The sequence below is a fragment of the Netta rufina genome, assembly GCF_964035555.1.
Source record: "Netta rufina genome assembly, chromosome: 1".
NCBI classification, from domain to species: Eukaryota; Metazoa; Chordata; class Aves; order Anseriformes; family Anatidae; genus Netta; species Netta rufina.
Genome location: NC_140123.1, coordinates 2,042,378 through 2,058,598, shown reverse-complemented (window position 1 = coordinate 2,058,598; position 16,221 = coordinate 2,042,378). Strand labels below are relative to the sequence as shown.

Here is a 16,221-nt window from a genome sequence, read left to right as displayed (position 1 = left end):
TACTGAAATCACTCCCAATATTTCTATAATTTCCATTACTGCCACTGCAACTACCCCGTGCGTTGCATATCTCAGCCTTTAGGATGTAAATCGGCCTCAAGCTTTCTGTTAGAAGTACGTTTTCTGATATTCCTTCTGTATTTGTGACCGATCTGTACATATTTACTGCACCTGGACTGCGTAAGGATAACTCAATTCAGGATAACTCAAAAAATAACTCAACTCCTTTCCATGTGTGGCTTGTTTACTCATGCTCATTTTGCTACTGAGACAGTCACCCCGTTCCCTTTTATCCCAAGTCCTCTTTGGACTGATAAAATCTTGCACAGCCTTTGAGAGCAACTGAAAAAAATCCCCTAATGAAATATTACTCAATAGGAGAGTAGCAAAAGGAGTGAGTGCATGTGATGCTGCTCCACAGGAATAGAGGTTGTGTATGCACAGTTTCTTTCTCTCTTCCCTCCTTGGTTCAAAAAATGGGCTTTTTATCCATCAATTGTGGCTTGAGATCCCATAGGCAGGCAAAAGTTGTTTGGGAAGGAGATGTCCAAGGTCAGCCAGCTGGAGGAGGGTAAGGGAGATGAAAAACAAGGAATTATTTCCAGGACAGGTGAGAAACCTCCAGCTGCTGCTGAAATAGAGATGGGGCAATCGGGTGTTTTCACAAGGAAAGGGATATGACTCGGGTCAAAGAAGAAAGACAATTTTAATAGCAATATATGGAATTGGAGGAAAATGAAGAGACACGGGGAAGGAAACCGCAGGGATTTTGAAAGCAAGATTTTTGTGCCTTTGGATTGCAGAGAGGCGGTGACACTAACTTATGCTAACAGGCTACCAGAGGATTTAATTGAAAACGAGGCAAAAATTGGTTCAGCTTATTATTTTGTTCAGCTAAGCTACTTTTCATCAAAATTGAAATCTGGCCTTTATTCTCATTCATCCTCTTATTACAAGAGAGCCGGGGGTTGTGGATTCGAGGGGCTGTGAAGGAGATTTCCAGCGGTGGGGGCAAGTGAAGGAAAGGAAGACAACCCCTGGACTACCATGCACAGAAACACGTCCCTCTAAATTTCAGGGCTCTGAAACAGAGATAACAATCCTGGGGACTCCTGGGCCACTTTCTGCATGATTTTCAGACCTGTGACTTAGCCAAGAAGCTTGTAATGCTTTGCCTTGTCCCCACAAAATGCCTTAGGGCAGGCATTACTCAAAAGGGGAGTGGAGGGGGGAAGCATCCCTGTGCTGCTCGTAGCAAATAAAAAAAAATAGGGGGAGGCTTTTAAAATCAGGTTTAAGATGCCAAGATGTGTTAGCTCAAAGCCAAAACCAAACGTTTCCGTGAAATTCACAAGCTGGAGTGAATAGAGCTCGTGTGAATGACATTGTCAAAGTAAAAGGAAATATCAGACACAGCGCAGAGCAGCCAGAAGAGGAGGAGGGAAGCTGTAAGCTCCAGCAAGAACACGTAAGAAGGCAAAGCCGTGTGCTGAGCAAAGACCAGACAGGTGCAGCTCCCTTCACACCCTCTCTCTGTTTAAACACCAAGTTGCCTTTTGCCTGCTTTTATCGAGGTGGCTTTATATAATCAGGGTTTTGCATTGCTGTTTGAGCTCTTATTTCCTTCTGCTAAGTAATTGCAAACCATAAGAGGACAAACACAAGGATTTATATAGGCACATCCAATCCTTAAGATAACATTTGACCTCACTTGTGTTTTTTTTTCAGGCTTAGTGGAATCAGCATTTTTGTACGAGCTCTTCTTTCACGCCTTCCATCTGAGCCTTAAAGGCTGCAAGTCTGAGCAGAAATGACATTGCTTCTCCCCTGTAAAGGATTTCTTAATGGGTCTTCAGTATTCCCGTTGGTCTTGCTCCTGCTCAGCATCTCATTTCCATGAAGGAAGGACACAGACTTCTTTGCAACTGCTCGATAACCTTCTGCACAATCCCAAGCGTGGTTTTGGTTTTTAATCTATTTATCAAAAGCACTTGACCAGAAAAAAAAAAAAAACAAACGCAAACTTTGTGGCTACTCCTAAAGGCTTGTTAAAAAATAAATGAGTTTTTATTGCATCGGAGTGGTTTTATTAGCTACTCGTAAAGCACTGCTGTATCCACGCAGACCTCACCCTTGCTTAAAGGTCTAAATATAAACAATGTAAAATGGAGTAATAGAAAGAGTTGTGAAGAAAGCTCCTGCTGTGGTCTGTGTGGAACATCAGAAATACAAGGAAAAGCAGGAGACGAGATCTAGAGGCAAAATTTAGCCTCCCGGGGAAGGAGATGACTCCCAACCTGCACAAGACGAGGGAGAGTGGAGGAAATGCCCGGTTTGAATATTCGGCTGGATGATGGTGAAAGGAGAAAGGCTTCAAATTCACCAGGACCTGGAACTCTGCCTGAATAAAGGAAGCTGGTAAGGCAGGGATGGACTTCACCTGACCTGCAGAAAGACCACCAAGCTGCTGGCACCTCAGGAGGCCGTGAAGGAACTTCTAAGCCAAGAAACAGGAGCAAGCTGAGTGCCATGGAGGAGTACGAGCTTCTGGAGGGCTTCAAGGATGATGTGAGAAGTCTGCATCCTCAGGTAAAGATAGCACAGATATCTTTAAAGATAGCAAATATCTTTAAAGATAGCACATCAAATAAAGCAAAAACTGACTGCCATTCAAACAGGCACGAAGAAAGGAGTTAAAACTGAGACTTATTTACTACAGACATAAAAAGCAAGTGTAGGGAAGAGGTGATGGAACTGAATTAACGTGTCCTACCTGATTCCCTAAGCACAGATTTACGGGGCATACTAGAAATGTGGTGGAAGACAAACAAATCAACGTCCATTTATTACTCCAGGATGCAAAATATGTAAGACTAGAACACAAGAACAATCTGGGGTTTAATTACATTAAAAAAGAAGTTATTGTAGGGCGTTATAGGATCGGTGTGGATTCAGACACCCAGGTCCAAACAGCAAGAACACAAGGCTGTGTTTGCACCAGTCTCCTGCAGCATCACCAGACTGCTACAGAGCCTTAAATTAGTCGCTTGCTCACATGCTTTCAAGACTGGAACTCGGTAGCAGCAAGATGTCCAGTGACTGAATTTAACCTCGTCCAAAAGTGAGGGAAAACAAAACCACTTACCATGGCCAAGGAACGAAGGAAGAGCCAAAAAAAAAAAAAGAGCTAAACATAGACGAGCTTTCTGCTGGTCTCTCAGGGCTTAGATTACAGTGAAAGCAGTATTTAGTGCTAAAAATTCAATCAGTAAACCAACAGAAAATGCTAGATGACTCCGACCAGCTAAAGAGCTTAGAGGCTAGCCATGCTATGCTGTTTCTTAAATTAACAAACGCATTTGGTCTGTAGACACGTCGGCCTCCAGCTTTGTCTGAAACGTTGTTACAGGTGCAGCAGTTGCCCTACAACAGCGCCGAACACGATGCTTGCATTTATTTTTTATGTAATTATATCTGGATGCAGACGGCACATGCAGTTTAAGGAACTAAAAAAGAAGTCAGCTCTTGAGCCTAAAAACTATATTTTTCTAGCTGAAGACTAAGAAAGCTCACTTCAATGAAAGCAAAAAGGAGTAACATTTATTCCATGCAAGCCACTAACACAAAACACACCTAAAATCACAGCCGTTTCTTTCAAAAAGCTGAAAATAAGAGGTTACCATGCCAATGCGAATTTGCAAGCTCAACCTTACAATCAGCACTTCTGGGGAGAAGGAAGGGATATGCATGACATTTTTCACACAACTGATGGCTAAACATAGCAGTTTAAAGAAAATTGTGAGTCAACTTCGGGGCTCGTTTCTTGTATTACAGTGAAACTCAATTTCTTTTAGTTTAACCCAAAGTGAGCTAGGACTGGCTTGGATTTCAGTTTTTTAGTGTTACAAACAGGACACCCACCACTCTTAGAAGTAAAGAATATTAACTTACAGTTTTTCTTCTACTCAAGTATAAAAAGGGACCTATTCACAGGTTACATAAACTTCTTATCATACGTTATGATAAAGCTAAAAACCAACCCAACCTACTATTGCTGCATTTCAACTCATCACAGAAGGTAGCTCCAGGATATCTGAAGAGAGAAAGAGGGAACTGGGCCTTTCTGCCATAATCTGTGCTGAAAAACATCCCCAACATGACTGCATTTTCTTAAGTACATTTTATATAGCAAAATGTTTGATTCCCATATCTGCTTTTTTGTTTTTATTAAGACTAGAATCTAAAAGTAGCAGTTTTTGTTAGTGGTGATCGATATGGATTTGTTGTTTGCAGGGCCTGATGTTTCATATTAGGCCCATTTGTTACATAGCAAGGATTGAAACCTACAAATCTTATTTTTAATTTTAATCTCATTTAAAAGGTTTTAATCTTTTCACTGAAATTGATGTTGATATTAGGGTGTAACGTATTCTTTTGCTATGGTGCCTTTCCATTCTCACCCTCGCATTACTCTGATTTGCCTCAGTTATCAGCTGCACTCACATCTAACCTTTCCAAAAACCTATCATATGTTTGATTATAACAAGAAATACAGAGAAACTGCTATCATTAAATAACCACAGGAGGAAAAAAAAGAGCTTTTGCTTTGGCCTTGACACAGAGAAATTGATTTTGCAGATATTTTCCATAAACAACGGTCTGTTCTTTAAGTGGCCGCTGCTTTCAGGTATCACTTCTCTCGCTTTCACCAATTACTGAGAGCTTTGCTCAGTGTTTACTGACTGTAAAAAGCATTAAAATAAAATCAATTTCCGTTTATGATACTTGAAGTAAAGCAGAAGCTAGGGTAAAATTGAACGCGGGGTAAGGCAGCCAGTAACCACAGGCTGTGGGCTTTGCGTTTCCTTCAGCGTGCCCTTTCAGTACAGACCTTGGACCTCAATCCTCAATCTCCAACCTTTTTTTAAATTAATTTGAGAAGGCTCTAAGGACCAGCTGCAGTCATGCCAGAGGTGTACATGAGTCGAATTGAGGGGGATTCACAAGCCCAAAGTGCTCCTGTGCCTGGCAGGCCTCCTTTGGGCCTACCCAAACGCTCCCATGCCTGGATGGCTGATTTTTACCTCAGCAGCAACTCCCAACACTTTAGGTTGGGAACATTCAATCGTCACTCCTTTTGTCTAATTAGCTTCAAAGATGTTAGACTTAAAAAGAAATCACCTTACTCTGCTCTGGCATTAAAGCCCAGACCACTCTCAGTGCAGAGATGGGAGCGCATCCTCCGGACCCCTTCCCATGGGCTAGCGTCCGCTTATATTTCTTATATTCCAAATTTACTTTTTTGTATATTGATATATTGATGTCAAACATCAAATATGTACACTAAATAATTATAAAAAATGTAGTTATTTATAAAGATAAGGTGGTTTAAAATATTTAAATACATTTAATATTAAATAAGCTTTAAATAGGTCTTGAAATATTTAAATATATTTAATATTAAATGCTGAAATGTGTAAATACAGAGAAGAGAAACAAATAGTCCTCTCTGCCTCTATATGAATGTGCAGAACCCCTCTAAAATGAAAGCCTGGCAAAGCAGAGCCCTCGGCTGAGTCCTCGTTCCCACTTCCACAGTGATTTCCAGTCACTCTCGAGCCCCTGAACACTTCGAGAGCTGAAAAAACAGCCTTGCCATGAACAAGAACGGTCTCCTTTTGTAAGCCAGGCTGCTCAGAAATTCAAGAAATCCATCTGTGTATGGCAGAGAAGTGAAATTATGCCTTGTTCCCACCACCTAGCTGTAAACCTCGCACTCCATCCAAGTGACGAGGGGTGAGGCTGTAAAACCTTGCACCCATCTCACTAAGATAATAAAATATATAAATAGTATCATAATTTAGATAAAATAATATATAATTTAATAATATATAATTTAATAATATATAATTTAATAATATATACTGTACTATACTATAATATAATGTAATTTCTCTGCACATTACACAGAGAAAAAAAGTATTTTTTATGTTGATAAGCAGCCATACAAGTAATTTTTGGCTACATTTTTTACTTGTGTGCTCAAAGAAAATACCAGCATCAGTAATGTACGGGGAAAACTGCAGTCAGGGGCAGCAGGCAGCTAAAAAACAGGAAAGGGACCTACCTCGAAAGCTCGGTGTCAGCTTTCTGTGGCCATTATCCTGCAGCACTACAGACGCCCTTTTTGCCATTTATCCCATTTTCTCACCTGATAACACGCGGTTCAAGGAAAAGAATCTTTTCCAAGCAGGAAATATCGAAAAGCTGGCTCATTTCCTTTACGCTTGGCCCTGTTCTTCTAGCCACGCTTATCTCTGAAGCACGGGGACGGTGTGTTTTCAACGCAACTCATTTCTGTGGATTTAATAAGCATCACTCTCCTCAGGGGAGGATGTCGGATGATTAAACTGTCACTCGGTTGAATATAGCAGCCCCCATGTCAGGGCAGCATGTGCTATTATCTCTTCTTGGGAGGCTAAAAGTATTTCAGAAGATCCTTTCTTTTCTTTCTTTTTTTTTTTTTTTTCCATCTTGTAAAGGCCCAATCCATTTTTTGAATTCATTTATTGAGAGGATTAAAGCTGGTTGGGAATTTATCAATTATTTCTTGCTGAATACTTCTGAAACAATCCGCTTCCTTGAGGAATCTTTTTTTTAAATGAATTTATGTCAGTGAAAATCAACTGAGAAGCAATAATTTAATAATTTAACTATTTTAGTAACATTAATAAATGTACAAACCTAAGGTTAAAACAGTTCTTAGATTCTGGAAAATAGCTAAATGACATAAAATATTTTGTAGCAGGTTTCTCTGTGTGGACCTTCAAGAGTCCACCCAACAGCCAGTGCTAGGGGGACACTGGGGGAACAAAAGCCTGAACATGCTGGTAGGATGGAAAACTATGTCATACCTAAGCCTTCCCCCAAATAGTCTCTTTTGGAGGCTCTGGCTGCACGTGCTGAGAGTATTTGGGGAATAAATCGTGCTGCAGTGTTTGTACCTGACCCAAGGATTGCATGGCAATACATCCTATGTTAGTCTGTCAACTGCTCTCCCTCCATAAAACAAAATTTTAAGATAGACCCTGTAAAACTGGAATTTGCCAAAGCATTCATAGCTTTTCCTGTAGGTGAGTTCCATTTCAAAACTGTTTATAACACTCTCCTTGCCTACGATATTCACAATTGTTATTTCTTCATTCCGGTAATACTTCCTATTTATTCCAAATTTGGACCCCAGTCTCACTGTATCAGGCATTTAGTTTGATTTTTAAAATTTGTTGTTGAACAAGGTAAATATTAAACATTTGATTAGATGTACAAACCACTGTACATGTATTTCCTTCAGTGTTAGTGTTTAATACGAAAACTATCATGCACATCCCACAAAAACTAAAAACCAACTGATAATCTATGCAGGTCATTTACAGAGAGAACACGTGGCAAAAGAATGCTTGTCGATTGATCTTCCATTCCAGTTTGTTCAATTCGTTACAAAACATGCAATTTCTGACAAATTTGAAAGCCAAATCCTGATCAAAGCCTTTCATTCTCGAATAGCGACTAAATAAGAAGTGGTAAAAGCGTAACCTGCAATTTTCTAGGCAGGATCCCGTTAGCTGAGCATAATTATTTGGATCATGAAGTGTGTATATATTTTTTTCTGTTTGGTGTAAATTGGTTATAGCAGCTAGAAGCTCAAAGAATGCAGTGCAATGAAGAAACACAGTAATTTGACAGCCCAGGGGGGTTAGCCAAGTAAAGAAGTCACTGCACCAGATGTACAGAGACAGCTTTAGACATGTACGACCCATTCACTGTCTTCTAAAACAATCCTGCAGCCAAGCAGCACGCGCAGCGCATGTGTTCACTGTCAGGCCACACAAGTGCCATGCCAAAGAATCATGTAATTTTTCATGTTGAGGACTCGAACAATAGTGAATTACAGTTTTATTTTACATGGGGATGGCCCTCTGGAAAAAGAAGAGAATTAAATTAGTCCTGGGACTGCATTTCATCAGTGCAAACTAACAGCCTCCAGTTGTTATACAAGCTTCCCCGCTCGCACCGGAGAAGCAGCCAATTATACACATCGCTGTCGCGAGCTGTGAAATTTTAATTCATGCCCCCAAAAGATCAGAATATCAATTGCTAATGCTGTGCAAGTGCAAAAGGTAAGTGCGATGCGATCCCCATAAATAACACCGCTTTCTCCTTCTTTAAGTCTCTTTGCAAAAAAAGCTTTTTTTTCCCCATTTTACAGACGTATTATGCATTCTGTTGCCACCTCTGCAGGAGGAAATTTGAACGTCCCAAGCCACATGCACGCCAGGAACAACACAGATGCCACAGGCTGATGACAGATACTACCAGATACCTCTGCTATAGTCATTCGCATAGCACTGACAGGTGAGGGCTCAATGTCCACCAGCTGAACCGCGTTAAAACTCTAGATGCAGAGATTGCACAGAGATGAAAACACACAGCAGCAAAGGTTAGAAAGGCAGCACGAACAGCTAGAAAGATTCTTCTCACTGTATGACAAACAAGCTAACGCTTTATGTGAATAAGGGCTCCAGACAAAGGAGCTGGAAGAACAGCCAAAAATCATTTACATTTTGTTAAAAGGGAAAGAACAAGGGAAACGGTGTTACAGATGTTAATATTTCTGCAAAAATCATGCTTACAATGCTACGTATCCATTAGGAGAACTCTACTATTTGGTGACCCAAACTGGGGATCATGACATTTTCATCCAAGTCAGTTTATTAAGGAATTTGAGCAATATAAAGCTGCACAAGGTTAACTTCTCTTTAGTCTAGACAGATTTTAAATTGCTGTTGCTTAAAATAACATTAGTGGTGTCGTTGGGACATCAATTCACTTTCTTTTAAAGTGTTGACTGGGAATGTATTTACCTACTGTGATTTACTCACTTTTAATATCATTAATGATTGCTTTGGAAGCAATGTATGTCAAAGCATAATATTTTCTGAGACTTTTTGGAGTGCAATATTTTAACAGTGTTCTACATCAAGAACTTCTTATATGCATCTATAGATACTCCTTGAGTAAATCAGAGGAATATGGACATTGTATTTGGCATAGCATCACACTATTTGTAACCCAGCATTAGAAAACGTTTTGAGAACCTCACCCACACAACAAAAAGCTAGCAGAATATAGGAAGTATCACAATGAAAGCAGAGAAACACAGGACTGCTAGCCACAATCTGGAAACAAAAAAGATTCAGCTTTTCTGTGGATGACACTGAGCCTGTCTGATGCTTTGTTACCCACCTACCACAAGCAGGGCTGGGGGAATCTGGGTTTTTATTCCAAAATACAGCACGAGGTTAAAACAGACTGCACCACCCGTGAGCGCTTTCTCTCGCACATTTACAACAACTTTCTTAAAAACAGAGCAAGAAGAAATAAATGAAGGAATTCAGCGGTGTTCTTACAGTGTCGCTGTCACTTGGTTGGAACTGGAAGGGCTGGGGTTTGTGAAACACTGAGTTCTCCTGTAGAAACAGCTGTAGATTGTAGTCCCGCACCACCTAGAAAATAACACACGCCGTTTAGGTTGGTTATTTTACAGTCTTAAAAGCATGCAACAAATGCTGCTAGAGTAAACTCAGTGCACTTTCAAACAGAGACCAAATCTGCAGCAGCAAAACCTTGAGCAAAACAGAAGGAAATACAAAACCTGGCTCCGGGCAGTACTAGCCACAGGTATTCAGAAGCGACTGGTAGGACACACACCGGGAGACAGAGACCTAAAACATTTCTGCCATGACCCAACGAAAAATGTCACAAAGGCAAAACGGGGAAAAAAAAAGCCAACTACCACGCAGAGAGCCATGTCGTATCCCTACCATAAATATTTTGCTCTCCTCTTGTAGGTAATTTCTTGTAGGCAGCTCTTTCTTAAACTGAAATGTCTTATCTTTACACAAATTATTACTTGCAGGAGCTGAAAAGACTATTTGGAATAACGCACACAAAATCAGTTACAAAATTAATCTCTCCATATTAAATTACTTTCAGACAGAACTTTAGTAATTTGCATTTTGCCAAAACAAAGCTACTTCGGCCACCCAATTTGTTTAATGACATATTTCACATAGCAGGGCACGCATCCCTAAACAAATCAGCTACGTCACAAGTTGCACATATTTACAAAGAAAACCTCAGTGACTGCAGGATGACACAGAGCATCGCTAATTTAACAACACTACAGAGTATTCAGTGCTTCCGCTGATGACTGTGCACAAACAGCAGCAAATTATAGAAATGTAGAACCAAACTGAGGCTTTAAATGTGCAGAAGTCTCTAATAAAGATGGCATTTATCCATAAGTGTCAGCAGCGTTGCACATGGCCAAGAACACAGAGTGAAATTGTTGTAAGCTGGTAAATGGGACATCTCCAATGTATTAAAATGTTGATGCTTGCAATGCAGAACTGCAAGGAATTAATCCTGAGTTAAAGAAAGAAAAGTAAATAGTCCTCCAGGGCCAATAATGCACTAATTTAAAACAGTAAAGTACATAATTGCTGTTCCAATTGGAGTAGTTTAACGTAAATGCATTGAGATGCACAGAGATGGACAGAGAAGGCGAACAGGGAGCCTGCGTTAGGGATCACCAAACCCAGAAATTCCTAAAGCACTGAAGGAGGAACCATCTGCAGTGTCAGAAGATGCCGAGCACTGATTATGGGATCGCTAGGATGTGGTACAGGACGCTACCCCCTGACATCCCTATTTGCAGGGCACACTTTTCAGCAGCAGGTTGCACCAGATCCTCCAACACAAAACCCTTCTGCTGTGCAAGGCAGCCAGCCCTCCGTAACTGAGGGCTTGAGGGATGTGGACAGATCCAATTCTTCTTTATTTCCTATTAAAAGGACTCAAAAAAGGCAGAACTGCGCCTAGCCAAGTAGTCCGTGATAAATTCACTCTATACACCCTTTAGATTTAGTGCAGATTTTTGTGCCTGAGGACAACTGTGCCACCACAACGTCAGACCTGCTGTGTGCACCTCCTGCAGATTAAAAACCTGGAGCATTATCCTGTAATAATGACTAATCATGAGTGTTCATTATTAATTATAATAATTGTCAGATATCATAAATCTGATAACTGTTAAAATAAAAAAGACTTCTAAGCAATACAATATTCTCAGGACCAAGGGGCAATTTTTCCAAAGGGATTTCTTGTTATTCGGAAATTAATTCAGTGTTCTCATGGAGTTTCTTTACGAAGCCAATGTCTGTTGGCATTTTTAAATAGATTTGAAATCAAATGGTGAGTATATACCATGTGCAGGAATAGCGCACAGTCAGACACAGGCATACATGAAATGATCTGCCCTAGGCTGGAGAAGTTTCTTGAAATTTTGTTACTTAAACCAGCGAGTGGAGCTTTAAGAAAACAGTCGTTAGAAAAGCAAATTTTCCCAAAGGAGAAGTGCAAGAAGTGCAAATCTTGAGCAAGACTGTTCGGCTGAAAAGGAACTTGAATGGCTTTTTCATTTGCTCGGTGTCAGACAGCCTGGGTCACCCCAACCTCTCAGTAACAAAACCTCCAAATCTGCAGCAAACAGCACCAAGATAAATTGTGCCAGAGCTTCGTTTTGTACACAAAGCTTGTTTCTGCAGTGTTTTCCTGCCATGGACCATCAGCAGCTGCTCTGCGTTTGCTCCAGGGAAGCAGCTCGTCCTGCCCTCCATCCAGCACACACAAACACACCTCAGATGGCGAGGAACAGCAAAAGCCTTCCCATCAGTGATATTTTCTAAACGCAGCTTGGCAGTGATCTGGTATTTAAAACTAACAGAAAACAGGTGAAGCACTGAAAAACCCAATAAATATTTAAAATCTCTGCTCAGATGGCAGGCTGGCTTTTCCTCCAAATGACTGCATCACTAACAAATTTGTTGGACTTTTACCACTCAGGCAGCCTTTAAGACACACACATAAAAACTCTTTTGCTAAGCTCCTCGTCTGGATTCACCTCTCCTTTTTTTGAGCTGGTTCCTGCAACACAGACCCACCAGAAATGCTGAAGGTTCAGGAGAAAGGGTGAGGAAAAGCATGTGTCTGTGGGATAAACCTCTAATGAATGTGTTTAGCATTTCAGAGCAAGTGCTAACGCAGTACAAACTTTTCCTCCCTGCATTCTTGAACAGCAAGGAGAGAAGAAAATTGGGGCCGAAAAGCAGTTGTAAAAATCCTGTCGAGACCTGACAGCTGTATTTACATTTTCGTTCCTTCTCCGGGCATTGTACTAACCTAGTAAAGCAGAAACAGAAGAATTTTGCTCAAGCTTACACCAAGGAGTTGTTGCTGTGCCCAGGAAGGCAGACCTGCAGGCTGTGGCTGCTCGGGGGCTTGCTAACACGACTGTCACAAGCTCAGCGTGACAAAGGTTTTCCTGTGCCAAGGAGCCACGTGGATGTGACAGTTCAGCTGGATCACGGTGCTGGTCACCAAGCTTTTAACACAACACTGAGAAACGAGCTGGGAGTACGTAGGTATTGCAGAATTGGTTAAAAGACTCAAAACAGCATTTTGGGGAAGGTATTTTAAGCCGACCCAGATGATGCACTGCAAGGTCCTTTTCCAAGAGAAAATAAAAGAAAATTTCCCTGTCCTCACTGCCAAGTAAGTTCAAAGACTCCCTAGAACGAAGTCAGTTTTTAATCCACTCGCATTACACCTAATAAGGTGCACGTTAGCCTGCTTGCAGGTGAGCAAGGAAGGTGTTAAACATGTTGGTTTTCCATAAGTCTCTGCATAATGGGCTCTGTCTCCGTGCAGGTGCTTAAGGGCTACGTACAAAGGAATATTATGACTGCACCAAGGCAGCTCGTTGGAGCTCGATGGCATTTTTATTTATTTTTTTTTTTAGCCCAGCACATGAATTATTTAAGTATCAAAATGATCCTGGAAGCGATGGCATATTTCAGACTCGGGCTGCTCGACAAAGCAAACAAACCACGTGTATGACAAGGCTCTAATCTGCTTTCTGTAGTTCTCCATTCAGCGGAGAGAACGGCGTAATATTTTGGGTGTGAGTTGACAAACAACTATTAAAAAACGATCCAAACAGTTTGGTACAGCTTCGCTGTGACGGATGACTAATGCTGTTCCAGATCACACAGACCCTCAGCTGCAATTTCTCTTCTAAAACATGCAGAGGGAGGGTAATTAGACATCTCTCGGTTGCTGTTCTCCAAAGATCGTTTGCCGTGTAAGTGCACTCATGAGAACACAGTCTGGGTGGCAGCAGGCAAAACTCTCTCCAAGAAAACTGTCTCGTTTCTTTTAACTTAATACCGCTCCGGAGGAACCAAAAATAATAACCCGTCAGTTCTGTCATTATTTTGGAAAGAAATCTTAAGCCCGGGACCCTACGTATGCTCGAAGTATTCGGTTACAAAGAATCATTCGGTTAAAACTCACCCTGCTGGAAGTCTCCAGTAAAAACTGGAATGTGTTTTGTACAGCTTGGCACGCCTCGAGTTCAGTCCTGCTGAATGCCATTAAATAATCCTTAAGGTGATCGTACACGTTTCCATCAAGGGCCTGTAGGAAGAGGGGAAGCATTACAGAAAAGCAGTTCAGAACATGATTTATTGATATAATTGGTTAACTTTGCAAGATGCCCATTGAAAACCTTTTTAAACACGTCCACCTAGGCTTACTGGAGCAGACTGGGATGACTGGTGGACATGTTTCATCGGGGAGCAATGGCAGGGCATTATGCCCATCAGATGGCACCACAGAGTGCTAATCAATGCCTGCCGCTGCACACCTTCACAGAGGAGCATCAAATGCACGGCAAAAATTTATCACGAGCTTAATAATTACCTGAGGGCAACATCAAGGCTCAAACTCAGAAGCCCTGCTGTAGCAAGAGCTGTAAAATCCCATCGCGTGGCCGAGGTTATGCAAAAAGTTCAGTGCAGGTTCTCTACAAGCACGTGCTGCTTAGCAAGAAGCCAATAATTTCACTCAAGTGTCACAGATGTCGCTTAAAGTCATCATTAAAGTCAGCATTAAAGTCATACAAGGTCATGGAATGGACCCGATTTCAACTGATTCGAGGGTGCATTTCTAAATAAAGTCACATTTGGTTATTTAAATCGTTTGGAAGTCAAGGGGGAAAAAATAAGGTGAAGTTGTGAAAACCTTAAGAAATAGCTTCTGTCCCTACAAAATCAAACCCACATTTTAAGACGAGGCTAAGGGAGGTAAAATGGACAAAATCTGCTCTGAATCTGCTCCGAATCTGCTCAAAATCTGCTACTGAGTGTGAAGCTCAGCACCTCCTAGCCCAGGCTGAGTTGTAGCTCCCACCATCAGCATTAAACCCGCCTCTCATCCCAAACAAATCCCCTCCTGCGAAACGAGGGCTGTAGGAAAACAAACCAGCCTAGGGGCACGCCAGGCCAGCAGGAACATGAGGATTTCTCTACCAGCACCGGGCAGCATCTTGGCCTCCAGGCTCTCATAGGTGATGGCAGCAATACCTATATTCCACTAAATACGCTCTGAAGCATGGCTATTTTTTAAAATTTCTTTTAAAATGAGTTATGTAAAGTGAGTTTATGGCCGGAACAGTCACAAGACAAAAACATCAAGAAATTCACAAGCACAAATCCATAAAAAGCAGACGATGAGATACATACACAGCCTCAGGTCTTGCCTACACGCACAGCTCTACTGGAAGACTTCTCTCGCAGCACGCAGCTGTAAGGCCCAGGATTTTGACACCTTGCATGTTTTGATGATGTTAAACCTTTTTTATAACATTAAAATCTTCCGTGTCTTACTTCTGCAAACACCAAAGTTGCTCTCCCATTTCAAGGGCGTTTATTTTCATAAGTACACGTGGTCCTCAAAGCTGCCTTGCACTTTTGGAGACTATAAATGATGTGTAAAGTTGCTGAGGATGGGTCGTGCTCTGATGGTGGCAATCCTAAAATTCCCCCCAGACGGAACCTGCAGGCTTTTATGATCCCATGTATCTGTTCCCAAAGCTTTTCGGATCAAACAGCGGGCTGGATTGCGACTCGACTAATAAATGTAAATAAGTTGCAAGTTGGCAAGGCAGTTATAAATGCTCAGTTTGCAAAGCAGCTGCGATTTTTATTCCAGTCTGCTATAAACAGTGGTTCACAATCCAAACAAGTGACTATTTCAGAGCTCCCCCCCCTGCTCTCATATCGAGCCCATATGTTCTTTTTATGTCGGACCCAGCAGGAGGGATTCGTGGCATTTAGCTGCAGCCTGCCCCGATGCAGGGGTCTGGATTCGGGTTTGTTGCTCCGGGTCCTTTCTACAGCCACTGGAGAGAGGTTGGTGTGATTCCTCTTATTCTAAGGTTGATGGCTGATAGAGGGAAGAGGAAATACTGCATAAGTGCCTCTTCCCCTGCACTGACCGCACACAGCACCCAGGTTTGGATTTACACGTCTACCTTGGGGAGGTGAATCCCATCTCAGCACCTGTTTACTCCCTGTGACTGCTACCTACAGCTCCTTAGGAATTCGCTTGATAATCCCCAGCTGTGCTCTGCAGGTCTAGAAATATAAAAGGACGCAAAACATTAACTTCGTTTTTACCCACACCTCTTGCAAGCACCCTGAAGTTTTGTGCTAAAACGCCGGAATATTCCCCAAAAGTGATGTAGGGGGTACATAAGGAAGACAAGGGAGAAGCGTGGCTGAATTTTAGCGAGCACAGAAATCTGTCAGCATGGGAAAAGTGCCTCACAGCCCTCCTTCCATTAATTAAAAGCCGTTTCAATATGATGAAGTTCTTAAATACCGAGGAGAGCTGCCAGAATTGGAGTTATTGAAGTCGATGCAACACAACGCGGTCACTTTTGTCGGCCAAGTAAGCCAACAACAAAAAAAAGTAAGTGCTAAAAAAACCCAGGATGTGCAAACGTGGTTGTAGGGAAAGAAGAAAATCCCATCAGGTAGTGGATTAGAGAGATGGTTGGTTACAAGTTGCTTCCAGTGATAATTTACCTATCCTCCTATAAAACGGTAATTCTTACATCAAGCTGGATATTGTCATGCTAAAACAAAAGGTTTGACTTTGCTGAGCTATACAATGCAAACGAACATCCCTGTGGGATTTCGTAGTACCCAGCCTGAACCTCGTTTACGTGCACGCAGGCTGCCCCAAACCACCACCCGT

At 41.7% G+C, this 16,221-nt stretch overlaps 1 protein-coding gene across 2 annotated transcripts in view; it reads right to left on the bottom strand.

Annotated features, from left to right (window-relative positions):
- The window catches only part of FCHSD2 (FCH and double SH3 domains 2), a 138,507-nt gene that overhangs the window by 26,963 nt on the left and 95,323 nt on the right, over positions 1 to 16,221 (bottom strand). For both annotated transcript variants that reach the window (XM_084296568.1, XM_084296569.1), the window contains exons 9-10: positions 13,474 to 13,596; positions 9,468 to 9,563 (exon numbers count right to left, since the gene is read on the bottom strand). In XM_084296568.1, coding sequence (XP_084152694.1) covers positions 9,468 to 9,563; positions 13,474 to 13,596 — 219 coding nt within the window. The remainder of the gene's footprint in view (positions 1 to 9,467; positions 9,564 to 13,473; positions 13,597 to 16,221) is intronic.